General features: G+C 35.7%; 4 protein-coding genes across 4 annotated transcripts; 2 read left to right on the plus strand and 2 right to left on the minus strand.

Moving 5' to 3' along the window:
- Nucleotides 1-46: 46 nt before the first annotated feature.
- Nucleotides 47-8,804, minus strand: LOC137934494 (FH protein interacting protein FIP2). The gene is made up of 11 exons (XM_068778872.1): nt 8,628-8,804; nt 7,948-8,057; nt 7,192-7,326; nt 5,711-5,866; nt 5,297-5,380; nt 4,657-4,703; nt 3,221-3,294; nt 2,990-3,048; nt 2,658-2,717; nt 1,768-1,848; nt 47-480 (listed from the first exon to the last, which is right to left on the minus strand). Exons 1-11 carry the CDS (start codon nt 8,665-8,667, stop codon nt 427-429), a joined length of 900 nt encoding a protein of 299 aa, XP_068634973.1. The 5' UTR covers nt 8,668-8,804; the 3' UTR covers nt 47-426.
- Nucleotides 8,805-9,301: 497 nt separating this feature from the next.
- LOC137935508 (uncharacterized) lies at nt 9,302-14,589 on the plus strand. Its single transcript, XM_068780154.1, has 10 exons — nt 9,302-9,315; nt 11,137-11,365; nt 11,807-11,917; nt 12,109-12,278; nt 12,364-12,497; nt 12,615-12,795; nt 13,154-13,724; nt 13,812-13,924; nt 14,013-14,256; nt 14,374-14,589. Exons 1-10 carry the CDS (start codon nt 9,302-9,304, stop codon nt 14,587-14,589), a joined length of 1,983 nt encoding a protein of 660 aa, XP_068636255.1.
- A 3,454-nt stretch (nt 14,590-18,043) lies between these two features.
- Nucleotides 18,044-21,189, plus strand: LOC137934853 (membrin-11-like). The gene is made up of 4 exons (XM_068779403.1): nt 18,044-18,321; nt 19,104-19,224; nt 20,020-20,175; nt 20,813-21,189. Exons 1-4 carry the CDS (start codon nt 18,068-18,070, stop codon nt 20,972-20,974), a joined length of 693 nt encoding a protein of 230 aa, XP_068635504.1. The 5' UTR covers nt 18,044-18,067; the 3' UTR covers nt 20,975-21,189.
- A 480-nt stretch (nt 21,190-21,669) lies between these two features.
- Nucleotides 21,670-26,464, minus strand: LOC137934799 (uncharacterized). The gene is made up of 9 exons (XM_068779329.1): nt 25,980-26,464; nt 25,497-25,641; nt 25,075-25,243; nt 24,734-24,992; nt 23,338-23,426; nt 22,876-23,058; nt 22,717-22,802; nt 22,526-22,610; nt 21,670-22,050 (listed from the first exon to the last, which is right to left on the minus strand). The coding sequence occupies exons 1-9, from the start codon at nt 26,176-26,178 to the stop codon at nt 21,919-21,921; spliced, it is 1,347 nt and encodes a 448-aa protein (XP_068635430.1). The 5' UTR covers nt 26,179-26,464; the 3' UTR covers nt 21,670-21,918.
- Nucleotides 26,465-26,533: the final 69 nt, after the last annotated feature.

The raw sequence follows: 26,533 nt of genomic DNA on the forward strand, positions 1-26,533 counted from the left end.
TCACCATTGTGGAGTACCAAAATCAGAGAACGACAAAAGACAAATAAACACCAATGGCTTCCTTGATTATCATTGACTTGCCAAAGAAGGGAAAAGATGGCAAATTTGATGTTTTTCAAGAAGTAGGAGAAGGCTCTTGAAAAAGGAAATCAACTGCATATACGCCGACTCCAATGTTCCCATCTAGTTCTGTAGATTCTAAGTTGTAACCCATTTATCTTGACCATTTTGGATTTGTTTCGAGATTTTCTTGTTATTTCAAGAAACCTCGGGCAGGAAAAAGAGTGTAACTACAGGTGAAACATGAAATATACGAGATACAAATGGGTGACCAACATTTAGAAGTGGAACTGAAATTTTATGTACACAAACAGATCAACCTAAATGCAATCTTTCCAACAAATACTGAGTTAGCTTTGGCTGCTGCTATCTAATTGCACCAAGAAGATTGGCGCCTTCCAGATTGGTACCCTCCAAGTGCTACAGAGATTCACAAGCAAAAAACAGAATAAATTAGTTAGTTATTAGCACCTGAAATTTGTTCACAACGACTCCTAAGACTAAGATGGTCGAATTATGTGGGGAAACCCAATTCATAACAAGGATTATGGACGAATATAATCACGCTTCTATATAAATAGAACAAAAACCAAGCAATTTTAGTGACAGCAAGAGCTCGTTTAATAAGTGAATGTGTAGGCTAAAGTCACTAAGAATGTAGCATCCTTTCATCAAGTATTCTCCAATCAAGGTCTTTTAGAACAAAAATTTCCTTCCTAGGTTTTACAGTTTTATGGAAAATATCTACATGAAATCATGCCTTGTTTTAATATTTCTTTTAAAATTTAAATTGTTTCAATACTTGCTGAAGAGTCAGGTTAAAACAACTTGTATTTTGTCTCTATGATCTCTAAAATTTCAGATGTTCACTATCTTGCACACTTCCCTTGAAATGCTACAAGTATCCTTTGTCTAGAAATATGCAAGCTAATACAACAGGGAAACCTGAAATATTTGTAAACAGACAAATAATCGAGTTGAGTAAACTGGGAGGATACTCCAAAACTGGAAGTTACAAGAGAAACAACTACAAGTAAATATTTTACATGTCAAAAAAGACCCTAAGATTCCGTGTTAATAGTACTTCCATTTAAAAATAATAATTGTAAGAGCAGAAACTCTAATAACAATGTACAGCAAGCAGGTGACATGAAGAAATTAGAAGAATATGCCATTTACTAAAACAGAGTAACGTTTTTACAGTAATACGGTAACTTATTCTTTTCAAAATTACCATAATCAGGCCAATGTGCAACATCAAACAAGTAAAAAAACCACCTGATTCAAGCCGATTTACAGCCAATTTCAGCATTCAACTTAAGATACAACCTTTTTTTCTTTAATCAACTTTTAACACACAGACTTCAACCTTCTCCACTTCACCAAGACGTTTTTCTGACCTCACATCTGCTAACTGTTACTTAATCATTTATAAATGTACAAGGCTTCAAGATTTAACGCAATCACTAAATTTTAGGGTTTTGTGAGCATATTAAGCTCTATTGAGAAGTTTAAAAGGCAAAGAGATTGCATCACAATTAGCATATGATTATCAACAGCCTGAGGTAGCTTCAACGACTTTATATCTGCATATTATTAATTTCATGTGTGGAGACAGAAATATTTTAGACCAAGATTTATTCCAGTTTTACATACCCAATAAGTACTACGTTTACAACAATTCATACACAGTAGAGCTTTACTTACTGCCTCACGTAAATTAACATATCGAAGGTAGGCCCGGGTCAAATTGGCACCCTGTAAATTTGCCCCACTCAACTTTGCAGACTGTAATTAAGGCACAAGAAAAAAAAAAAAAAAAGTAAAAGAAGGTTAGATTGAGAATGACAAACAACAAACACATCTTTCACTAACCAAAGATTCATCATGCTCAAGACCATTCACATTAAGATTTAAGGACAGTGAAAAATGTTTAGAAAATTGCCTACTACAGAAGGCTGCGAAAGAAGAAATGTGCTTAAACATAACAAGGCAGCTAATGAGTTTCGCACACGAGATAAAAAACAAGGCAAACCACTAAAATCTAGCAAGTATTTGGTTTCTTATTACAAACAAAGGTAACTCCTGCCGAAGCAGTTCTTTGCCCAACTGAAAAAGTGGAAGTAGTAAAACATTTTGATCTTCTCCCGCCTAAATAAAGAAATGAAGAAACCGTCTAACAGTTTCTGGAACTTTTCACAGACATTGACAACTTGTTTATTAAATAGTGGGAGACAACACATATATCAAGCAGCAACTAGAACTCTGAGTTACTAACCTATTAAGAGCTACATAAGAAGACATCGAAGATGTCCAGATTGAAAAGAGAACTGAGTTAGGAATTAGTTGCATCACAAGTAGCAAAAGTATGTGTTTCTGACAAAGCCGAAATGACACCTCTGGAAGTAGTGCCATTCCCTTATAAGTTCACCCTAATTATGTCCTTATATTGTCTACTTCTTCTACTTTTTTCCTGTGAATGGCCCCTCGTATTGATTATTTAAAGCCTACATAAAGGCAATTCACTGATTTTTCAACAGGATTGTATACATGGACAACTGCATTAACTTCTCTGAAGAACCTCATAAAAAAATTACCTTTAAATTGGCACCTTCCAGGTTTGCTCCTTCCAAGTTTGCATTGGTAAGATCAGCTGTCTGAAAACATAGACAATTTATCAGATCATGATATCCTAAAATGATGGTAACTAAAATTTTATAAAGCAGAAACCTTACTTTTGTAATATTTGATAACAAAGTGAACCACCAAAGCACTTATGTACCAGATGACAAAGTGAACCAAAGCAACCACTATGAAAACTAAGGGAAGACAGTTTTCTTTTCTTTTTCTCCCTTTTTTAAATAAAAAGAGGAGACAAGTTTCCTCAGAATGTTAATGACATTACAGCCAGATGAAAGATGTCCTTTACCTGTAGGTGTGCTGAGCGAAGGTCCGCTCCACAAAAGCTAGTGTCTACCAAGCATGCATCTGTACATCGTAAAAAAAAAAAAGAAAAAAAAAAATTCCTTCACTAAACAGTCACCATGGACAATTTAAACTCTGTTGCGTATGTAAAGGGTTAAGCTACCCTAGCATGCTGTTTTTCAATCTTGGCCAACAATGTTTTAACATATGAATGTCTAGCAGATCATCAAATTACCTTGCAGGTTTGCACTCTGAAGATTAGCTCCAGCCAGAACAGCTCCACGAAGATTTGCTCCAGTAAATTCACACCTTCCCTAGGCAAGATAAACAACGGTAAGGAAGATGGTCTATAAAATACCAAAATTAGAAAGCAGAGTGCTGGTAAAAGCATTTGGACTATATCCAGGAAATAGTTGCTTTTGTTTCTCACATCTAGAGAAGAGAGAGAGAGAGAGAGAGAGAGAGTAGTGAAGCAGATTTCCCTGTCTACCGTAAACGTAGAAAAAAATCTCAACACAGCATCTCAGTCTGCATCACCATCATCATCATCATTATTATGAAAGCCTTTCCCAGCCATATTGATATCCTTTACATGAATCCTCATTTATACAGACTTTTCAAGAAATATAATGAGAACAACTGTCCAACAAACACCGCCAAAATTACTGAAATAAAGTTGAGGAACAAAGATGAAATCTGAGCAACCCAGCTACCAGCTTCTCAAATCTAAGGAATACCTAGTTTTCAAGTTCCAAGGGAAGAATTTGAATATTCAGGTGTTGATTTGTAACTAGCTGTAGATTTAACAAGAGAAAAAAATCCACTAAGAAATTATTCTTAGCAAAAGAAAGAGTAATAATAGTGCTCCAGTAACCAAAAATAAAAACTTGTACTATTCTTCTAAACTTGTTCAAACTAGGCCTTATATACTCCAGTTTGAGCGAAGTGTTAGAAAATATAGTAAAGGGTAGTTTCATCATTTTACATATGTTGTAGTATTTAGAATTTACATTATCTCATTCAACAGAATTAGATGTGTCCCCAGATTAATTTTCATATAATTTGGGTATGTATATTACGAGATAAGAGATTACTTGTATTTAAGTGAATAGGGGTATTTTTATAAATTGTACTCATCTCACTTAATAAAAGAGAAGGTGATCGAGTTTGACCCCTAACAAAACTCTTTTTCAGAAGTCTCTTCTTTCATTCTTCTCTCATCTCTCTTCTTTCTCAATTTCTCTCTCCCCTCATTATTTTTACACTTTTTCAATATGCTTTAATTTTGTGTACTTCACCATTGCCTAAATGAAAGAGTTGAGGAGTTTCAAACTTTCAACTTCTTGACCAAAGAAGGTTATTGAAGATTATGCAACAGGTGCTTAATAACGCTCATGACAGGCATAAAGTAGTTTAGTACCAAATACAAAAACATCACATTAACTAAATTCTGAAAATACCCAATCACCTACCCAAAATACAGTAACTACCCTTAGCATCAATTTCAAAGTGTTGAAAATTTTCTAGGCTTCCATTTAAACTGTTTTTCCTGACAAAAATAATGTTTTTTTCTGCAACAAGGCATCAAATAGAAGGCACAAAATCTACAGTAATCAAGTTCTTCTACTATATAAGAATGACACACAATAAACTAGATGTGAGGTGTCTTACTCACGCAAAATTGCATTGTGAAAATTTGAACCTTCAGCATCTGCATCCTGTCACAAAGACACACGATTATTGCATTTCAAACCAACACAACATGAAATAGTTAACAAACAACAACTATAGCCTGGAGGTATTAATGTGAGACAGGATAACAGAATTTTTTTTCAGTTTAACAAGTAAATGGCATGTGTCTCTTTTCTGGCCTCTTAAATCTCACTCTCCCCAGTATGGCATACAGGATAACTAAAATGAACTTATGCACAGCAACAGTGATTCAATTACATGATATAAATATACCGACAATATATCATAATACTAGCTGAATTTCTAGTAAAATTTCTTTTGTTCCCCTGAAAGGCTTCAATAATTTTTTTATGTGAAAATTCAGTAGAGGACCTAGTCCAGATTGACCTTGAGATTCATCAATTTGATCTCAGATAAACACACGGCACCCTTGTAATGAGCCCACACTAGGGCAGAAGTAGGTAAGGTCAGTTAACAGTTCAACCTTGTTTTAGAGTAACTGATGGAGCAGAAATGCTTCCATTGGTTAAAGAAGAAAAGGAGAGTATCAAACAAGCATAAAAAAAGGAAATAATAGGAGAAAGAAGGAAAACTCAGTTATGTAAATCAGCTTACATACCCTGAACTTTGATGACTGAAGGTTTGTACGTGAGAAGAATGCATTCTGAAGATGTGCATAGCTGAAGTCAACAACCGACAGGTCCTACAGAATGCAAGGTAAGTTTGCTACTGAATATAAATTTATCCAAAGCTGAAAATCCCCAAAATCCAACTGAACAAGATGCATATAACCCATAGATTTGAACATCCATCATCCCATGTCCAAATTGAATCATCCTCCACCAAAAGTATTAGGAACAAAAGCAAGTAATAGCACCCTCAGGAATCCACTCACAATCCAAATTAACTGAAAATGTTCAAATGACCACACATATCAAAAATCAAAAAGACGACACAACTGCACCAACAGACACATGTAGGATCCACAATAATGCTACAGAAACAGGAAAAAGGCTCAGACACATGATCTTACCAGCTTCGAAAGATCGAGACCCGAAAGGTTCACTCCACGAAATTTAACTTTTTCAGATTGAATGCATTTGATGACATCAGTTCGGGTTAACTCGGCTTTATATTCATCATCATCCTTCTTCTTGTTCGTGACGGAATTTAACTGTTCAACCAGCCCCTGAAATCATGCATAAAACATCAACCACTAGTAGACGTTGACGATATGAGTAAGTGCACAAAACCTGACAATATTTCAAAAGTTTATGTTGAAGAGAAGATATGGAAGGCTCTTACAGGACTCTCATAGTAAAAAGTCTCACAAAGCCATAATTAATATGGTGGAGTTTTACAGGAGTCTCACATAAAAATTTCAGTTTAAATGTGTTTTAGTTATGTTAGTCTTCTATTTATGCTGAGTTATTTAATTATACTAAGACTTATCTTTAAGTGTTAGAGTTTGGGTGTAACTGGGACAAGGGTGGTTTAATTGTAATTGGACTCTAATACTTCCTCTATTATAAATAGGGGTTCATGTACTTAGATTACATCAAGTCAATGAAGTTTTTTTCTTTTCCATAAAAAAAAAAAATGTTAAGGAATAATCCCACATGGATTAGTGAGTACAAAGATCTTGAGTTTATTAGTTGGGAAAAAGGTTCCCTAAGTTGATTAGTCATTTAGGGATGGGCCTTGGACCCAACTTCACAGTTTAGCACCGCAATTTTTATGGAAACATATAAGGCCTTGTCTGACTTATATACATTACTGGCACTATTCTGTATCTAGGTAGTTCTAAGATATACTTTTTTGTTTTTTGAGAAGAAGTCCTAAGAAATACTGACCTCACTCGCCTACTTTTGGGTACTGCAGGCATTAGAGAATGCAGCAGGAAAGCATGAGATACAGAGACTAACTTAGTGACATTCCAATTTACCAAGACACATCTAAAGCAACTCAAAATCAAATGTGATTATTGCAATAAACTCATTTAGTAGCAATTCTAGCTATAAAACAAACTATATCTATTGTTTTAACTATGCCACTAGAACTACATCTACATTAAGAGGAAGAAGAAAAGGATAACACAGCACAAGAAGCTCTCATTGGAAATTCTCAAAAGTAGGATTCATCATAAATGACCGTTCTTCAACAGGCCCTTCTCCATTTTCAAAACACAGAAAAAATTCCATCAAAAATTTTTTTAGCCATCCACTTTTGTTGGGAGATGTCAAGTCCAGATCTCATTTTATAGATACAAGTTCTTGCTTTTCTACACAATTACTCTGTGCTCCCATACAAAAAAGAAAAATGATAATTGACCTTCTCACAATAGGCAATACGTCAATTTCATCAGCATATCACTGAGCAAACTTTACTCCACTAAAAAACTATGGAATGATAAAAGAAAAAAATCAAAGGTCTACTTCTAGTCAACCTCCAGAAAAATATAACAACAAGGACAAAGAAATTGACAATGCTCTAATCAGAAATAGAATGTATTACAAGTAGTTGATAGTATTCTGCTTCACGCAGCAGCTCCATATATTCTGCATCTGTAAGAATGGGAACAACGCCATCCCTCAACCAGTTCAAAATATGCCTAAAATGTTTGCCATCCCTATCAACAAAGACGAGGCCCTGCAAGAATGTAGTAATTATTTAAGATCAAAGATGGATCCAAAATTATAGCAGTCAAGTAGCTAACTATGTAGACAATGGATAGACCAACAGAATAATGAACACATTCAACATAAGCAAGCACAATAACCCATAACAATGCTTGAAAATTGAAAATGTTTTAGTAACAATTAAGGGGGAAAAACAGAAAGAAAAACAGTTATATAGAAAGTACATATCAAACATTGTGTATTGGACTATCCAGTGGCAAGCTTCCACGTCACCATATATGATTAATACATAGGATCATGATTACTTCATTAGATAATTGAGTCTTGAGTCTATGCTGATCACCTTGTTACCTAACTGCTTGATGTTAATAATAGTTTGACTCTTGTGTAACCATATATATATATATATATATATGTGTGTGTGTGTGTGTGTGTGTGTGTGTGTGTGTGATTCTGATAAAATTTTCAATAAATTGAAGTTAACATTTCACTTAAAAAAAACTAACCAATGCGATGGAACCAGATCTATACTCCTGAATAAGAAACATTATGCATTGAAGTATTAACTGGGGAAAGATTAAAAGAAAGAAAGGAAAGGTTGAAGCAATATCAATAAATATATGAGCTAAACCTTTTCTGCATCTTGAGAAACTGTGTAACGACCACTAAACATCGCTGCAAGCATTGAATCCGGCTCTCGTTGAGTTAAAGTGTCGATGGTTGTCCGAAATTTCCTCCCTCCTGTCAGAAAGTGCATAAAGATATTTAAGCTCATAAACTTTCCCAATAAAACAAAGCACAAAAGAAAACTGCAAGCGCAGTGTGCAATGTACGAGGAGAAGCACAAGAGAGATGGAAATATTGAGGAAAATAAACCAAACAGGGAAAATAGAACTATCGTTAAAAAAAAAAAAGGAAAAACCACCGGAAAACCATATGAGCACTAATTTACAATCTGCGTGGAAGAGGAGGCAGGCAGCCACAATCCGTCGAAGAAAATGCCAGCCTCATGACAGCACAACAAGAACCTTAAGAAGGCAAAGCCCGTTTATTCTACTCATATGCAAGCAATTCCTCAAGAAATTCCAGAGATGTGCCCACCATCTCTCTTCCAAATGCACAGAGTACATATGGTAAATAATTTTAGGTTTCCCAGGTTCTCCGTTGGGATCGAGAGACCGCATAGTCCAGCTCTTAGCAAGAAATGCTAAAGAACGGAGACGACAATACAAGAACGATTTCCAAACATGGATAAAATTATTAGAGACGAAACAACAAGATCGAAGATTAAGAGATCTGCGGGTACTGTACCGATGTCAAGCCGGATCGTGGAGGGAAAATCAGCGCTCATTGTGGGTAGGAGGACTCGGAGCAGACGAATTGAATGAGACGAAGTGGAACTACTTCCTACTTAGTGGCTGCGAGATTTCCGAAAACAGCCCGATATCGTCTCCAAATATCCATTCTGTCTGTCGGCGTGCTGCGTAGGACGCCGAACGCGGCTACTTGCCACTCGGACCCGTGAGTCGTGTGTGGGTTTGAGATTTAGAACTTGGTAATTGGTATGCAGGCAAAGTTCCTAACCAGACCATTTTAAGGCAAAAGTATATTTCTCATTTTATATTGTGAGACAAAAAATTGAGGCAAGATTTGTGCTAAAACTATATATAAATATTTACCTCTTTTTACAAATATGCCATTTAGATTTAATTAAAAATAATATACAAATATGAGTATATATTAAATAAAAATATTAGAATGGCATAAATTGAAAAAGGGAAAAAAAGTAAATTGGTCTACTTAAGTTCAAGGTTTTATTAGTCGACTCGGGACTTGATTTGGATACATAAAAATTCAAGTTGGATCGGCCAAATCAAATCGGGACTCATTGGTCCAATGATCTAACTCAGGATACGTCGAAGGAGATTCAACTGAGTCACAAGTCAATTTAACGAGTCAAAAAACCATGCTTAACTTATGCAAAAATGGGGATGGATAGGTAGGTAAGTGAAACACTTTTAGAAATTTATGTTTGCAAATTGTACCAATTTTTGGGTTTTTATTAATTTAGAAGTTTTTAATTTTTATAAATTTTCTATAATAATATTTTTACAAATATAATGAAGTAAATGGTATTTTCATAAATAACAACAAATTTATTATAATGGGTTATGGTAAACTAACTGCAACCAATGTTAGCTATTGTTTTATCAACACCCTTTCTCCTTATATGTAAACGAATTTCGACTCTCTAAGCAAGAATAAATTATTCTTTTTTTTTTTTTTTTTTTTGGCAGTCAAGATAATGTCTATATACCCTAAACTTGCACAAAATTCATAGTCCACCTTTGTTGATAAAAAAATACATTATTAACATCTTTAATAAGTTAATATAATTTCCATTTTTTTGACTTGTCGAGTTTACCATGTAAAACAGAACCTTCGAAGAATAATTTTCGATGATGTATTATTCTCCGTCTAGGAAGCTATTTATAATACATTAAAAGACGATTTTAAGATCAATTTAGATCCTAAAATCATAAAATCAAAGAATACAATCACAAGATTAAGGAAATAATCACGCTATACAGTTCAGTACGGTTGTAATTTGGGAGAGTTGGATTGGGTTTTTGAGTTGGGTGAGTCTAATTATAAATAGGATAAGTAAATCTTGACTTGACTCATATCTTTGAGTATTTGAGTTAGGTCACAAGTTTGAGTTGGAAAACCTGGATAAAATATAGATCTATAAGTTATAGTAGAAGCTGGTAGAGAGTGATATATTAGGTTTACTCATTTCATTTAAGCCCTATTGATGGCAAATTTTAGATTATTATTTTATAATTTTTAAAATAAGACAAATTATAGAAACCATCTTTATTTTTAATAAAAATAAAAAAAATATTTCAATTTGACCAAAGTTTTATTTAAAAATTCTATTTGACCAATTTTATTTATTTAAATTTATCGTTTTATTTCTAAACATTCTATTAGAGCAATATTATTTTTTTATGATTTAAAATTATGTGAAATAAATGAATTTATACAAAACTATTTTATTATAAAAATTTCTTATAATTTCCTATTATTAGAAAAACACCCTTAAATTTATATTTTACCAAATATCTAAAAAAATATTTTAAAAAAATTATACTATAAATAAATTTTAATTTTAAAATAATGTCACACTATTTATCAAATTAAATTAAAATTCCATAATAATTTCACTTATACTAACCCAATTACCCAAAGTGAGAAAATAAGGAAGAATTTTGGCTACGTGTTTTGATATACACAGCCAGCCAGCCAACAGTTACGTCGTGTGAGCTTCCGGGGGCTCAAAACGTGGCCACGGGTGTTTGCTGCGAGAGCACGCGTCCTGTACAGGCAACTTCCACGTCCTAGTTGGTTTCAGCTACAAGAGCAATGGAGCTCAGCGAAGGACACAGTTAATCGCGAAGAGGGCTGCCCAGAAAGATGAGGAAGCATCTCTCTCCCACTGCCTGTACTGGTCTCAGGATATGTTCAGAGTACTGACCTGTCTTTTTTTTTCCTCTGTTTTTCTGCATCAATGGTGGGTTTTCAATCGTAGTTTTGCTTCTGTAATCCCCAGTCAGATCTCTCCATGATATGTAAAATCTGGGTCTTCTTTGCTTAATGCGTGTGGAATGAAGAAGATGACTGGTTTGTTTACGTTGGGTAATCTTGTCATTTCACTGGATTTGGGTTTGAATGGTGTAACTGCGCTCACTGTAGACGATTTTCAGATGTGTTTCCGTAAATTTATTTTGGGTATTGAATAGCAGCGGAAAATTTGCAGGATTCTGGAAACCTCAGAAGACGCTTTAGTGGAAGAGTTCGAGCTGGGATTGAAGCCGGAAGTTAGCGACTATTCGAGGAAACTGGTGGAATTTTGCAGTTCGAAGACACTATGCGAAATCGTTACTCACTTGGATGAAAAGATTAATGATGGCAAGTTCAGCCGACTTACGTTTGATATGATGCTCGCCTGGGAGAAACCCAGCGTTGTAGATGAACAAATAGATTCGGTCTGCCTTCGCTCCTTCAAGTTTTTTACACTATTGGTGTCCTTTTTTTTCTGCACAATGCTATTAGTTCTTGACCTCAAATCACATTTGAATTTAAAGAAATCAAAACAAACTACTTCAGTGCTTTGGATTTCTAATTTCAGACACTTGGACTTCCACTTTGGATTTTCTGTTACGTCCATCACAGATAAGCTATCTTGACACAGCTAAAAATGTGTAGCTTTGTAGTAAGCTTCAGCAAGCAGTCAAAGATGCGCTTGCAGACACCCTTAAAAATTAAAATGCGAGGTGGTGCATTTGTAGCTGTGTCACAGAGGCTTATCGCTGAAAATCCAAAGCGTAGGAAATCTTATATCAATCTTATGGAATCCATTTTCTAAGCACTGGATATCTTTTCGGTATATATATTTATAATATTGCTCTCTCTCTTCATTTGAATAGGAGACTGTGGCAAAGGAGAAGGAAGACTTAAAACCATCTGTCAATGCGACAGAAACGGTTGAACAGGAAGATGACATCCCCCTGTTCTATTCTGATCTCATGCCACTTCTTGTAAGGAAATCATTTGTTTTTTGTTTCCTGGTTTTTGGATTCTCTATTCCTGTTAGAACACTCGCATCTCTTTAATATAGTCTCCGGTCATCCACTGTTGATACTAACAGCATTTCTCATGTGGGCTTTTTCATCTGTCATTTTTGTGTAACTCTTGATCTATAGAAGTGTTCTGCTTGGGGTTTTAATAGGTTGATGACAAAGAAAGCGTGGGGAAAGATGCATTTGTGTGGTTTGGGTCATTGTTTCCGTTGGCTACCGATGTTGTGAATGGCCAATTCACTTTTGAAGCTTTAACATCCACTACAGTGAACCGGCTGCATTTTCCTGCTTATGACATTTTTCTGAAAGAGATAGACAAGTAAATACCTCTTCTATTGTTAGGAAAAAAAGATTGTAAAGTCTTAGCTATGACAAACTTCTGATTTTGATCTGAAACACTTTAGGTGCACCAAGCATTTGAGAAAACAAGCAACACCTACAGGTGTGGAGTTGAGAGATGATGAGTTCATACTGCATGTAGAAGGGACAGCAAGTACACAGAGGGTAGTGCGGCACATAGGGGGATCCAGTTGGCCAGGTGGGTTTACCTATTTATCATCCGTGTGCCTTGAATAGAATCACGAGTGAACCAGACGTACAGTTTGCATGAGTGTTCAATATGCACCTAATTGTTGAAGGTGCTTTGATATGTCAGGTAGACTCACATTAACAAACTATGCCCTTTATTTTGAGGCATCGGGGGTTATATCGTATGAAGATGCTTTGAAGATTGACTTGTCAAGAACAGATTTAGAGCAGAAAGTATCAACTGCTTCAACAGGGCCCTGGGGTGCTCCTCTGTTTGACAAGGCAATGGTGTATGAGTCGCCCCAATTGTAAGAATTCTTCCTTAAACTTTACTCTCTTTATTCTGTTTTCAGGGGAGAGAGATTATAAGGTGCATTATTACCTGAACTCGATATAGTTGCCACAAGGCTCTGATGGCAAGACTAAAAGAAAAACTAAAGACCAAACTTGTCTACTGTACCATACAATGCTCCTGTGTATACAAATTTGCTAGTGATAAGGATTTGGCTGTATATATGGCAACAAGAAATAATGTAGAGGTTTGTTGTGAGATCTTTGTCCAGAAAAGTCATATTGATCTTCAGTAAGCGTGCCAAATGTGTCTTTTTTTATGATAGAAGGAAAATTCCTACTGATATATTGCAGTTTGCATTCTACTTTGGGCAGCCCAGAGAGTGTTATTTTTGAATTTCCTGAGATGACCAGCTCCACAAGGCGTGACCTCTGGTTCACTCTAACAAAAGAAATTATGCGTCTACACCAATTCTTATTGAAGTTCAAGATCCAATCTCCCATTCAAAGATGGGAAATGCACTCGAGAACAATCCTTGGGTGCTTAAGGCTTCATGCAGTAAGAGAAATGCTAAGAATCTCTCTCCCAGTTCCTTATAGTTTCTTGATTTTCTCTCTGTTTGATGAGTTGCCTAAAGGGGACTACGTTTTGGAAGAGTTGGCAAGCGGCCTTAAACAGATGAACTATGTACATCCATGTAGTGCTACTTCTGTTCTTAGCAGCTTGGATGTGTCACATCCACCCGTATCAAGTATGGAGCAGATATCAAGTGTCGAGCAGAAGGAGAAGTTTGAAGAACGTATGAGTGACCAAGCAGAAACGCTCACTTCTCTTGAGACTACAATTACTCAAGTACGAGAGGAAGCGAAAGAGATCAGTTTCGCGAGAGCTAGTATTGAAGGATTAAAAGAGGAGGGAATCGCAGATAGTGTTCTTATACTGATGGTAATCAGCTCTAATAGCCTTTTGACAAGTAGAACTTTTGAAGGACTTGATACTCTTCTCCGCTGATTATTTCATTTGTTTAAGCAGGAGCTACTAAGTCCTCTCAAAAATGTATGGCCACTCCTGATGATGATTCTAAACTGGGAAAAACCAGCAATCACTGCCCTTGTTCTCACCTTGGCTATCGTTGTCATCTACAAGTGAGTTTGCAACCATTTATAAATTGGATTCATTATAACGAAGTCTATGATTGATCTAAAACTATTGTGCTTTTTCCTGGGAAAGCAGGGAATGGATAGGCTACACCATTGCAGCATTTTTGTTATCAATAGTGGCAATGATGCTGTGGGCAAGGTATCGCGGATTAAGTGATAAATGTACCCAGGTAAAGATTGACACCTCCTCTGACAAGACAACTATGGAGAGCATAGTGGATGCTCAGCACGGACTAAAAAGCTTCCACTCACTGGTTCGGACTACAAATATTACAATTCTAAAGATTCAATCCTTACTTATGTCGAAAGCCCCAAAGGTAACATGTTCTTGGATTCTGCAAACCGGGCGAACCCTTTAGCATTATACATTCATATAATTCTTTGTTCCTGGTTTGCTGTCCCTCCTGTCTCTTATTTGAAGGTTTCTGTTGCAGCAATCGAATTTTGTGATGCTGGTTATGGTGGGAGTTTCAATGGTGTTGATATTGGTACCTTTCAAGTTCGTTCTCATGGGTACTGCAGCCTGCTGGGCTTTTCTGAATTCGAGAGTGGGGCAATATGTGAAAAACGAGCAGGGGAGCAGGCGATGGAAGGAGTGGTGGAGCTCCATTCCTGTTGTGCCGGTTCGAACTGCGGATAAGACTTCGTGAGTTCATATTGTTTAGTTTTTTGTTGGGTTGTTTGGTGTTGATTGCAGTGAGATATGTCAAGACAAATTCGTAGTTTGCATTATTCCCTTTAACTGTTTTTTGTTTGATTCTGCGTGGAGAGGAAAAAAACCAAAAACAAAGACAAATCTCTAGTGGAAATGAGAAATATATATTTTTTTGTTTGGATATACGTGGAAAGTCAAAAAATAAAAAAAATTAGTAATTTTTTTAATTTTGATAATTATTTTTTTGTGAAGTTAGGTATTTTTTTAATAAAAATATATTATTTTATGAGAAAAAATTTATTAACTAAATTCTCTTTGGAATACATAAAGAAAAAAATTAAGGGTTTTTTACCAAATTACCCATTTTAAAAAAACTTATTTCAATAAATATCGTAACTTTGAATTTATTTTGAAAAATACCTAATTTTGCCTGTCCACTATACTATCAAAAGTGATACGTAGGTTTTGATTGTATTGTGTAAATAGATAGACCTATGTAAGCTTTGATTGTACTGATAGACCCACGTAAGCTTTGATTCTACTGATAAACCCACGTAAGCTTTGATTCTACTGTGTGTGATAAACCCACGTAAGCTTTGATTCTACTGATAAATCCACGTAAGCTTTGATTCTACTGTGTGTGAGCAGATAGACCCATCGACTGCTATATTACTATTCTGACCCATTAGTAGCCAAATAATACTGATAAACCCACGTAAGCTTTGATTCCACTGTGAGTAGATAGACCCATCGACTACCATATTACCATTCTGACCCATCACAGCCAAATAAGATGTTACATCATTAAATGACAAAAAAATTGAATAATTTGTTTTTTGAATTTAAAAATCAAATTTATGAATATAATTTTTTATGAATAAAAAATTTTTGATTTTAAAAATCAGGTAATAAAAAATATATTAATAGCATCATCTTATTTAGCCTTGATATGATAAAATAGTAACATTGTAGTTGATGTGTCTATTTAATTAGTCAAAGTTTATGTGTCACCTAGTTGGTAACGACGTTATTTATCAAAATAATTTTTTAAAAATGGGTAATTTAGTAAAAAGCCCAAAAATTAAATTAAATTGCGTAATGAGTGCACCTGCGCGTGATAGGGTCGACCAGTATTATGGGTCGAACTCGAACTAAAAAATGGGCTCGTTTAGGTTAATAAGCCGAGCTCGAACAGAGCCAGGTTCGGCTCGTCGGCTCGCGAGCCGACTCGTTAATTTAACGAGCGGCGGGATCGGAGGTCTCTCTCCCGCCCTCGCTCTCTTCTCTCCCGAATTTTTTTTTCGGTCTCTCTCTCGCCCTCTCTCTCTTCATCTTCTCCTTCCCTTCTCTCTTTTTCCTCCGAAATTGCCTCTCTCGGCCTCCATCTCCCTTCTCCCTCTGCCGCCGCCGCCGCACCTAATCCTTCCCCCCACTCGTCGCCTTCTCTGCCTCTCATCGTTGTCGCCGTCGACTCTCGTAGCGTCGCTCTCACCTCGTCGTAACCCAACTAGAGCGGCTGCTCTGGACCCTCTCTCGTCATCGTCACCCCCTACCACCGCCTGCCGCCACCGTCAAATTAGCCGGCCACCGCTCTCGCCGGAACGGGAACCCCCGGATACCTAAAGTTCGGAGAAAGGAGGGGAGATTATTTTCCTCCCTCGTGCGAACTCGCATTCGTGCGAACTCGCACGTGCAGTTCACACATGCGAGTTTCACACGTGTGGTTTTTATATATAAAAAAAAAACTTGCAAATCCTAATACGTAAAAATATAATGTGTTAAAGTTAGCAGTTGATCAAATTTTTCTGTTTATTTTTTTATTTTTTATAATTAATCTTGTGCACTTAATTGGCTCACGTAATTATTGTATTAATGTATAATAAACAACAATCAATAAATAATATAATATCTAATTTAATTAATTAATATATTAATTATACATTAAATTACTTATTTGTGTTGTAATCATGTTTGTTTTACCTAATTTGGGGTTTAAATATTATGTTTTAATTAAGTATACTATTATAAGTTACTCATTTTCTTTTTTTTTATATTTTTCTTATTTTGGGATACTAACACTGGAAACTATTTTCCGATGTATATGAACTTGTCCAAACTAATACCAAGTTTGAAATTGAAATTCATGTAGAGGAAATGAATTTGAAGCAGGAGATGAAGATGAGCTTCAAATTTTAAGTTTGTTGACTAACCCCCTTTATAATTCTCATATCCACAGTAACTTCGAAGTCATTATTTAGTGCTTGTGGTAAAGTAATAGACTCGTATAGTTCTTCCTTGGTACCAAATACATTTCAAACTTTGATTTGTGGCACTGGTTGGTTTCGGACTCTTCGCGGTATAAAGAAAAATCAAAAGGTGAATTTCTTTGATTAATTATTTATTACGATATTTTTTAGTTTTATTTATTAAAATTTTGGTTTATGATTACAGTCTAAGAAGAATAGTGTAAAGATAATGCTACCAGCTACATGATTTTTCATGTTTTTCTCATCATGGTAATTTTAATATTTTTAATGACATTAAGTAACTACTAGTGGAAGAGTATTTTTTTATCTGACAATAAATAATTTTATTTTTTTGTTTTTGTCATAGATGGAGATTTTGCTCAATCAAGGATGTATATTATTTTCTAACATAAATAGAAATAACTATAGTTTGTAAATTTATAATGGATCTATAGTTTTTATTTGGGTAATTGTAAATTGATAGTGATATTTCATTTAATTTTGTTGTGTTTGATTATTGTATGGAATTTATTTATAATATTATGCAGTGTATGGATTGTTTAGACTATTTTATGGAATATATAAACAATTTATCGGAGTATTTTATGGAATGTATAAATAATTTATTGGAGTATTTATGGAATATATAAATAATTTTATAGAGTATTTATGCAGGTATTATGTATGTTGATTATGCCCAATTTTATATAGAGATCATGTCGAATTTTATATAGGTATTATATATATAGATTATGCTTAATTTTAAGTATGCCCAATCTTATACATGTATTATATATATAGGTTATGCCCAATTTTATGTAAAATGTATGCATGATTTTATATATATTTTATTTGATATATATTTTTTGAAAAGTTTTAAATGTATGTTTAGGCTCGAGTTCGGCTTGAAGCTTGACTCGAACTCAATGGGCTCGAGCTCGATAATAATTTTAGGCTCGAGATGAGGCTCGGCTCGAAGCTCGACTCGAAATATTTAAATAAAACTCGGTTCGAACAACTGGCTCGGCTCCGCTAGATGCCACCCCCAAGGACAACCACACCAAACCGGAAAATATTTAATAGTTTATTATAAATTTAAAACAAAAAAATAATTTCTAAAAATATGGGAAATATCTTTTCCATGTCCTTAAAATATGTCCTCTCTTCCACTTTCTTTCTGTTACATAATATTTTCACCGACAAACGAAACGCTCCCATCGCGTCGAAATGGAAGGCGGAGGGACTACTTTGTCGGAAATGTACCAGAGCTCGATGCGGATTCTCATCCGAGTGCGAGATGGCGTGGAGAGGCTTGAGCGTCTTAATTCTTCTTATAATGACTCTTCTTCTAAAGCTGTGGATTCGACCGACCTTGCGGTCTGCATCACAAGAGATGTTGCTCAGATCCAATCTCTCTGTGTCGAAATGGATCGGTTGTGGCGATCCGTTGGTGTTAAAGGCCAGCGGGATCTCTGGAGAAGGTGCATAAGTTTTTACATTTGAATTCTTATTCTTTTGTCGATTTTTGAGGACGGAATGGAGTGTATGTGATCCGAGTACTAATTTTATGAGAGGTTATTTATTGAGTCCTCTTATTTTATTTTATTTATTGCAAATAATGGATTGATATGATAGACTTTTAACATTGGACAGCATGATGCCTCAATGTAGATTATTTGCGGTGAAGCATGTAGTATTTTGTTTTTTGAACTTTTTATTTTGTAGTTTACCCTTTTGTTAATTAGGTTTGTGCAATCCTGGTGACGGGCTGAATATCTGTTGGATTATATTGTATGTTATTTTGAATACCGAATGCCTAGGTTTCTTATATTGTTCGTGGCACATTGTTTATTTTGGTTTGTTACTTCTTATCCCTGAAATGGAGATTCACAATTATCTGATTTGATGAAGAAAGGGACTGTTACTTTTGTTCCAATTTCACTAAAGTGAGTTCTTTTGATACTTCTGCTACAACCTTATGCTTTTGTTTCTTGTAACTTAGGGTTCTTGAGATTAAAGCTTCTAGAACGGACTGAAAGAAAAAATGTGGGAAAAAATTGTGCTTGGATTAGGAAACACGTGGGAGCTTTTCTGGGCGGCATATTGAATTAGAAACATGGAGATTCTTTATCTAAGTGGACCTCAAATCATCTAAGTTATTTTAAGCACTCTATTGCCATTTAATTGTTTGGTAATATGGTAGACACCCTGGTCCGAGTATGCTTTTTTATATTTTCTATTAAATCAACTTCAACATGTACAGGAAGGTTGAGCGCATTGTAGAAGAGGTTGATTCCTTGAAAGGAAGCCTGGATAAAATTTTAATCTGTAGCCAGAAACGGATGCAAGAAGCTAAGGAGAGGGCAGAATTATTTGAAAGAGCTGTATGTAGTGTCTTTCTCAAACCTGTTTAATTATTGTTGTGATATACAACAACATGATATGTAAACTAGTTTGATTACTTGTAGCGTTCTTGTCTCTTCCATTTTTCCTTGACAAATCTGGATTTAGTATGAAAAACTCATGGTTGACTGTTAGAAAACTGAACTTAGAAAAAGGCTCAAAGGATTGCTGTTTTATTTATTTATTTATAAGTTTAAGATAGAAATAGGGCGTGGCTGTATGAGTTATTTTTTTCTTGTTGAAACTTGGCGAAAATAAGAAGAACGAGATATTAGATGTTCACTTAATGTAATGTATACCACAAGAAATAGATAGGAATGCACCCCAGCACCAGCTACTGTTATTGCAAATGCTGATCAGTAGCAAGGAAACTAATGAATAGTACAGCATGCCATTGACAAAAAAAATATTACCAGAACAATTTTGAATGCGGTATGTAGGCTGTCCAGGAGATTGGGCTTCAATTTTCTGTAATTCAGTCTTGACTTGCTTCTTCAGATTGAACTGATTCGTATTTCCATGGAGTGCTCACTTCAAACGGTAGATACTTGCAAAGTTGGAATAGCCTAGGCATTATTGCATTCTTTGAGGTTGTGCAGCTTTAGTGTGTCTAAGTACATGTGTGTATTCAATGAGTAATATATTAGTGCACATAGCATCTTGAAAGATCTCGAACCTGTATTTCCTTATGTTGGAATTTGATTTTGATGTGCTGAGCAGTTCATATTCTTGTTCTTGATGATTTACTGATTTTTTTCCTTTTTGTTTTGCCATAGAATGGAGAATCTGCTCATGTTTTGAGAATATTTGATGAGGAAGCTCAAGCTATGCAGTCAGCACAAAACTCATCTAGGATGATTGATGATGCTTATGCTACTGGAGTGGCCATCCTTGGCATTGGCAAATATGCAGAACAAAGAGATTACTTGAAGGTAGTTACAAATTTTTACTTGTGAACTGCTTTCTTTTGTTTTTCAATCGTCTTTATGTAGATATATATTCTTGTGTGCTGCACCACACCCTGCCAAAGGAGGCAGTTCTACCAGGCACTTTTATCATATGACCAGAATCTACCAATTGACTGATGAACTTATCCAGGTTAAACATACTTCGAATCTATTGCAAATAATAAAATTACAGAATGCTTTCTGGATCACGTATGACAATATTGGATCAAACCCTTGTTGATAAAACTAAAACCTGGGAACCAGTCAAAACCCGGTTGGCCAACTTGGTTTTGGTGGTTACTTTGACGTGCCGAAGTCTGCATAATGATTGGAGGGAGGCTCACCCTCTGGTGATGATTTTTATTTATCAAATTTTATATATAATAATGATGTTTGATGATATGAGCTATAGGTTAAACTTGGTTGACCTGGGTTACCTTGTTGGTTCTGGTATTATGATTTTGTTTTGATCACTCTAACATTTTGGTTTGGAAAAAAAGAAAAGAAAAAGAACTCGAAGCAAGTGGTGGTCCAGTTACTATTGACTTATTTAGACTTCTTCATGCAGGGTTTGTTTATGTTTTTTGTTCACCTCATATTTGGTTTTTCTTCTGTCTTACAGAGAGCTCAGAGAAAAGCATTGGACGTACTGAACACAGTTGGTCTTTCAAACTCAGTGTTGAAGTTAATAGAAAGAAGACATCGACTTGATAAGTGGATTGCTTATGCTGGTATGGTGACGACAATTATTGTTGTCTATGCATTTTGGAGGTGGACCCATTGATCAATTTACAATAGTGTGTACACTACTAAAAGAAATAAAAAACAAAAGAAAAGAATAGTCTCTTCCCTTCTTACATCTGATTATTAACCTTTGATATGTATTCATTTTGTAGTAAAGGATGGGATAACCTATAACAGGTAATTTGTGTAAAGTTGCAGAGTATGCAACATTTGAACGGGTTTAAAAGGTTTTTAGACTGCAAGCAATAATGTCAACTGTGGTTCTTAACCTGATGTGGTTCTTTAACTTGCTACTAGATTCAACTGTAAATGTTGCTCGTCCTTGCTTCTGGTACTTTAGATCGAATTTTCAGGGAAACTTCTGCTAATATGGATCGAGATCATACTGTTTGATGTTAATGCATGTGGCACCTTGAAGAACATTTGCTGTCAATCCCGTTTGTACAAGCCAAACCCTCTTTTTTTTTTATTTTTTTATTTTTTATAGTTTAAATGTAAGTTAAAACTCAAATTTGGCTCAAACTCCATCTTAAATTCGGTTAAAATTTTTAGGCTAGAATTCGATTCTAATTTTAAGCTCGAAATTGAATTTGAGTTCGAAGTATTCAGATCAACTAAGCAATACCACCCCTAGAGGAAATGTGGGTGGACCTCACCTTCCACCTATCAGATGTAGAACTAGTATTAAAAAATTCTAAAATTTAAAATATGGGGTTTTTGGTTATGATGTTAAAAAAGGAAAAAAGGGTAATAATATTAGAAATCAGGGATCAACAGTCATTTGGCCATTTTTCAGGATGATGAGAATAAATCAACCCTGTATCATTTGATTTTAAGCTGTGAATTACCTCGACACGTACGCTTTCCTGATTCTGGCATGCGCATAGACTTGTCAGCTTTCACTTTAACCGTCTTGATCGAACAAAAAAATTTTACACCAGATTTCCAATGGGCACTCATGCGCCTCTGGATGAAAGAGAAAATTCACAGCTTATGCCATTCTTGGTGCTGTTTCGTCCAACGTTTCAACAAATAAATACAAATTGCAGCAGTTGAAAGACCAAGCGCTGAGACTGCCATTATAGAACTGTTGCTGAGGTTCCGATGCCGGCCATTCTGAACAAGGTTCAAAACCAAAGGTTAGCCATTTTGGGTTAAAACTCGTGTCTTCATACAAAACCATAGAATCCGGTTCTTTGACCGAAGAGTCATTAAATTCAGCCATGAGTCAAATTTGAACATAAAAGATAGATTGGATTTTATCCTGTTAAGCCAATTTATTAAACCACTTAACAGCAATCTAATCGGAGATGCATCAGCCAATTTGGGAAATCATATTGAAATTAGGGTTTGATAAAAGAGTGTCAAAAAATTATTAGCCTCAACCAGGGTCTGAAGTGTCTGGACTTTCTACTCAAGGAGACTCAAAATAGTGAATGCCTGACCCAGCTGGGGTGCATAGCATGAGCCTGCGGAATCCGCAATCTGTAACTAAATACACCAGCTCCAAGCACCTTGGCTCAGTCCAAAAAAAAACTTCTATCTTATCTAAATTTCAGGTTTATTAGTGGTCATGGTGAGATAAACGAACCTGTATCAGTACAAGTAAAAGTGCTGCATTAGCAGGTACAGAAGATAAACTCATCATCCCTGCACGCAGTTCATTGGGTACAAGCCTGGCAAAGGAGTCAATGCATTAAGAGTTTCAATCCGATAAATGTACCGTTAAACGAGTAAAACAATAATAACAAGTAGAGATGTAATAAAAAGATTTTATCTTACATAGTCCTCATTCTTGCTAGAGAAGGTGAAATCAGGCCAACACAGGCCAGGAAGATGCAAAACACTGCCACTAAGAACTTAATTTCCTGCAAAGTTGTCATATTAGATAGGTTAAAATTATGTTTACCTTGCCAGTGCTCTTCATGATATCTGTACTACCTGATAATCATGGGCTATCACAAATAAGGCCAGGCTAGCAGTGGTAAATGCAGCTGCAAGCAAGTCCTCCACGGTTGTCCAAAGTGGCCCATTGAGGAACCATGGGCATGCTGTGCTGCCTAACATCTTTGCACCCAATAAACAAGGGTATATCAACGATAAATGAATTTCTCGTCCATCTGCCTGCAATCACAACATAACCAGGTCAACCAAGCTACTCCTACCATGGAGAGGAACTAAAAATCATGAAATAAAAGAAGTAACACTTCAATAAGATATGATAATTCAAATGAGTGGATCAGTTAAACATTTTTAAAACATGAACTTGAACAAATATTAAGGTTTTCATTGAAGTGCAAGACTGCTTATTTGTTTAAGGGAGTGTTGTCAGAGTTCCCCACATCTTCTAAGCATATTTTTCATACAACACAAACATATTGACGAATGATCATGTGAACATACCACTATCATCGGGGCCCAAAATATCCAGAAAATTTTCACAGAAAATTCAAGGCATGCTTGTGCCCAGCACAGTAACCATATCCTTTTATCTGCCACAAAGATAAAACAGAAAGCATGTAAACTTCTAGTTTCTACAAGAACATACAAAAAAAATGCAGCTTAAGTGCCTGTTGAATACTAAGAGCTTTATCCAAACACAACTGTCATTTTAACCAACACCAAGCACAAGGCATCTGAGAAACAGTGCCCATAAATGTTAAACAAGTTAACCACATCTGAGGTCAGGGATAGTGACATCCGGACTGGATCAACCAAACCAACAACTCAGCCAAAAGAGACTAAGTTTAACCACCCTAGCCTGTTTTGGTATACTGAATTAAAGAGATAACAAGAATTTGACATCAATACTACATAAACCAATGCATTTCAAATAATAATTTAAAAAATTGGCGATTCCTAGGTAATAACAGGTATATCAAGTAGCTTTTTATGTAGAATGGTCATTCAATGGTATCTAGATCAAAATGATTTGGCATTAGTTATTCAGCAGTGATAAAAGATGCAAGGGACTAACCAAACCCATTTAGTAATGAATAAGGACCCTATATAGTGAGGTGCACATTAAGAGCCATATTGCCTGCCTATAAAGCCACCATTTCCTGCCCATAAGAGCTGTTTGCAATATTTCCTTTTTCCTAATGACAATACATCTCCAAACAAATGGAGCATAAAAACTGACTTTGATTTAATATCACTCGTTTACATCAGTACTCATCAATGAGAACACTGGAAAGTGTCACCAGTAATTTCCGTAGCTTATGATTACTATTTGAAAGCAAGAAACCTCTAATCCAGAGGTTATGGTCATCACTAACTCAACATAAAAAAGAAGAATGATGAAGTAAGAGTAGAACAAAGGTCGGCAGCTGTGACATCTGATAAGAAGAAAAAATTGTGGTCGGCAGGAAAATACTTACGGATGCTTTGAAAATACTGTAGCCGGTTGGTTGGAGGCATGAAATAAACTAGGCCTATGTCTGGCTTTATCTGGGAACAGGCCAAAAAACATCTAGGCCAAGCCTATCCCTTCGAAACATTTTGCTATTCTAATTGAGTTGGTCTACCTTTCACACCATCAAGAACTGACTCTAGTTTCTTCACCAAAGCCAGCTAAGTAAACTAGCAATAGAGTAATTGAGCAGCTCTCTTGAGTGGTTAGGATCAACAACCACCAAGGGCTCAAAAGATGCTGATAAAATCTTAAGAGTATTTAACAGACCCGATCATAATGTTGCCAAAACCATCTAGAAACTTAAAGCTTTTGGAAGATTATTTGTTGAACAGATAGGAACTGAACATTGATATGATGTCAACAAATATAACACACAAAACTTACCCCTAAGAATACATGCAGAAAAAACCATTTTATAATTGCTGATGCTAGATGCAGGCACGATCCCACTCCACCATCTACTGACATAAATAACACATACTATTGCCAAAATAGCAGCTACAAAGGATGGGAAGGCCACCCCTTTTTGAGAATCCCGAGTCACTAATAAATTTGCTAATGCTTGGCTTCCAATAAGAGATGCAGATTCAGAAAAGGTCATTAACCAAAATGAGTCGACCAATAAATCCTGTCTATAGCCTAACTGCAAAGGAAGAAATCATGGGTAAATACAGAGAGTTTCATGATAGTAAGGAGGAAGTAAAGTGTAGTATGAAAATCCAAACCTTCTCATGTTCCACTACCATCCAGGATTCAAAGCTGAAACCAAATATAGAAGACGCAATAGCTAGACAGACATTTGGGATAATAATACTTGGGTGTCGGGTAAAACTCTTCAAGATGCCCGCAAATAGATGCAGAAGGCAGAATAGCACACATGTCTTGTTATGACCTCTGCAAATATATATCACTTTCAGGAACCATATAATATTTTTAAAATTGGCTTTGCAACCTTGATTTTACTTTAAATGTGTAATCAATCAATCCTTTTGAAAGTCTTAAGTGATGTAATTCAACTTCAAACTGAGACTTTGTCACCTCTAAAATTGTTTAGACAACCTACTTGCAATTTGAAAACACAATAAAAGCTTATCTAGTAAACCATCCGTGAAATAGTTTAAATAAAGCAACCCAGTTATCAACTTACATGAAGTCAGAAAATACGCCCAAGAAAGTACCCGCGAAAAGTGCTGCAACACATCCTATGGCGAGAGCAGTCACCATCTGCTCTCTGTTGAATCCATAAAAGCTAAACTCAACTTCTCCAAAAACAGAATGAAGCCCCCCTACAACTGTACCATGAAAAGATGGAAGTGCATTAACAACCATCATTTACTAAAACAACAAGATTTACTAGGAAACAATAAAACAAACATATCAGAATCCAATTCATGATCTAAATTTGAGCTCCTTCATTAGTGTAAAAGAGATCAACGGAGGTAATAAACCGCGCCGGCGTCAAAGTAGACAGGAAGAGTTTTTTTTTTTTTTATATAAAAAAAAAAACAAGATCTTTAAAGTACTAGAAAAACAGAAACTCATCAAAATGAGCCGAATGTGAACTCAGTCTCACATTCCGCTAAATTGAAACATATACATTTTAAGAATTCAGGCAATATCAGGGACTCACCTGAACAAATAGCATAAACAAATAAGAAACGTCTCTGAAATCGGAAAAACGACGCCGGTGTCGAGTCAATCACGGGATTACTTCGTGTGGAATTTTCAAAGTGAGATCGAAACAAAATGGACGAGAAACAAGCAGCGAAAAGAAAGAGATAAAATGAGATACTCGGTTCCCAAAAATGGGTCTCGATCACGACCCCCATTGGAGGCTTTAAGATCTCAAAACCCTAAAGAAGAACCAAGGAGAAGCCTAACGATTCGGGAAAAGAGCAAAGAAGAAAGTTGTCAGCTTTGCGGGAGTTGATGGCTAACGAGAATTCGAAACATGAGTTGCTTTCGGAACTGAAAAACAGCCGAGGGTGAAAACTATCAATTCCTTTAGATCTGAAACGGGATTGATTTTTTCACTTAACCAAACTTAGGAGTTAATGAGGAACACTGTTTACAGATGAGGGCCGCGTTCAGCACAGCTCCACTTCCAAGGAAGCCCTTCACTGAACCCCTTCATTTCCGTTGAAAGACCTCTTCTTCTAAAGGGATTTGTGATTTGGCACCGCC

This window comes from Aristolochia californica, unplaced genomic scaffold (genome assembly GCF_029961685.1).
Source record: "Aristolochia californica isolate CCGP_79_NKW_82.1479 unplaced genomic scaffold, dmAriCali1.0.hap1 SCAF_6, whole genome shotgun sequence".
NCBI classification, from domain to species: Eukaryota; Viridiplantae; Streptophyta; class Magnoliopsida; order Piperales; family Aristolochiaceae; genus Aristolochia; species Aristolochia californica.

Coding starts and splice junctions, on each gene's coding strand:
- LOC137935508 (XM_068780154.1), top strand. Junction 13,725..13,811: donor ATAGTGTTCTTATACTGATG/GTAATCAGCTCT, acceptor TTGTTTAAGCAG/GAGCTACTAAGTCCTCTCAA. Junction 13,925..14,012: donor GCTATCGTTGTCATCTACAA/GTGAGTTTGCAA, acceptor CTGGGAAAGCAG/GGAATGGATAGGCTACACCA.
- LOC137934853 (XM_068779403.1), top strand. CDS start 18,068: ATGGAAGGCGGAGGGACTACTTTGTCGGAAATGTACCAGAGCTCGATG. Junction 19,225..20,019: donor CAGAATTATTTGAAAGAGCT/GTATGTAGTGTC, acceptor GTTTTGCCATAG/AATGGAGAATCTGCTCATGT. Junction 20,176..20,812: donor AACAAAGAGATTACTTGAAG/GTAGTTACAAAT, acceptor TCTGTCTTACAG/AGAGCTCAGAGAAAAGCATT.
- LOC137934494 (XM_068778872.1), bottom strand. CDS start 8,667: ATGAGCGCTGATTTTCCCTCCACGATCCGGCTTGACATCG. Junction 5,381..5,710: donor GTCTCGATCTTTCGAAGCTG/GTAAGATCATGT, acceptor TGCATTCTGTAG/GACCTGTCGGTTGTTGACTT. Junction 4,704..5,296: donor TTCAGTCATCAAAGTTCAGG/GTATGTAAGCTG, acceptor TCTTTGTGACAG/GATGCAGATGCTGAAGGTTC.
- LOC137934799 (XM_068779329.1), bottom strand. CDS start 26,178: ATGGGGGTCGTGATCGAGACCCATTTTTGGGAACCGAGTATCTCATTT. Junction 22,611..22,716: donor CTAGCAAGAATGAGGACTAT/GTAAGATAAAAT, acceptor CTCCTTTGCCAG/GCTTGTACCCAATGAACTGC. Junction 22,051..22,525: donor TTTTACTTGTACTGATACAG/GTTCGTTTATCT, acceptor AACCTTGTTCAG/AATGGCCGGCATCGGAACCT.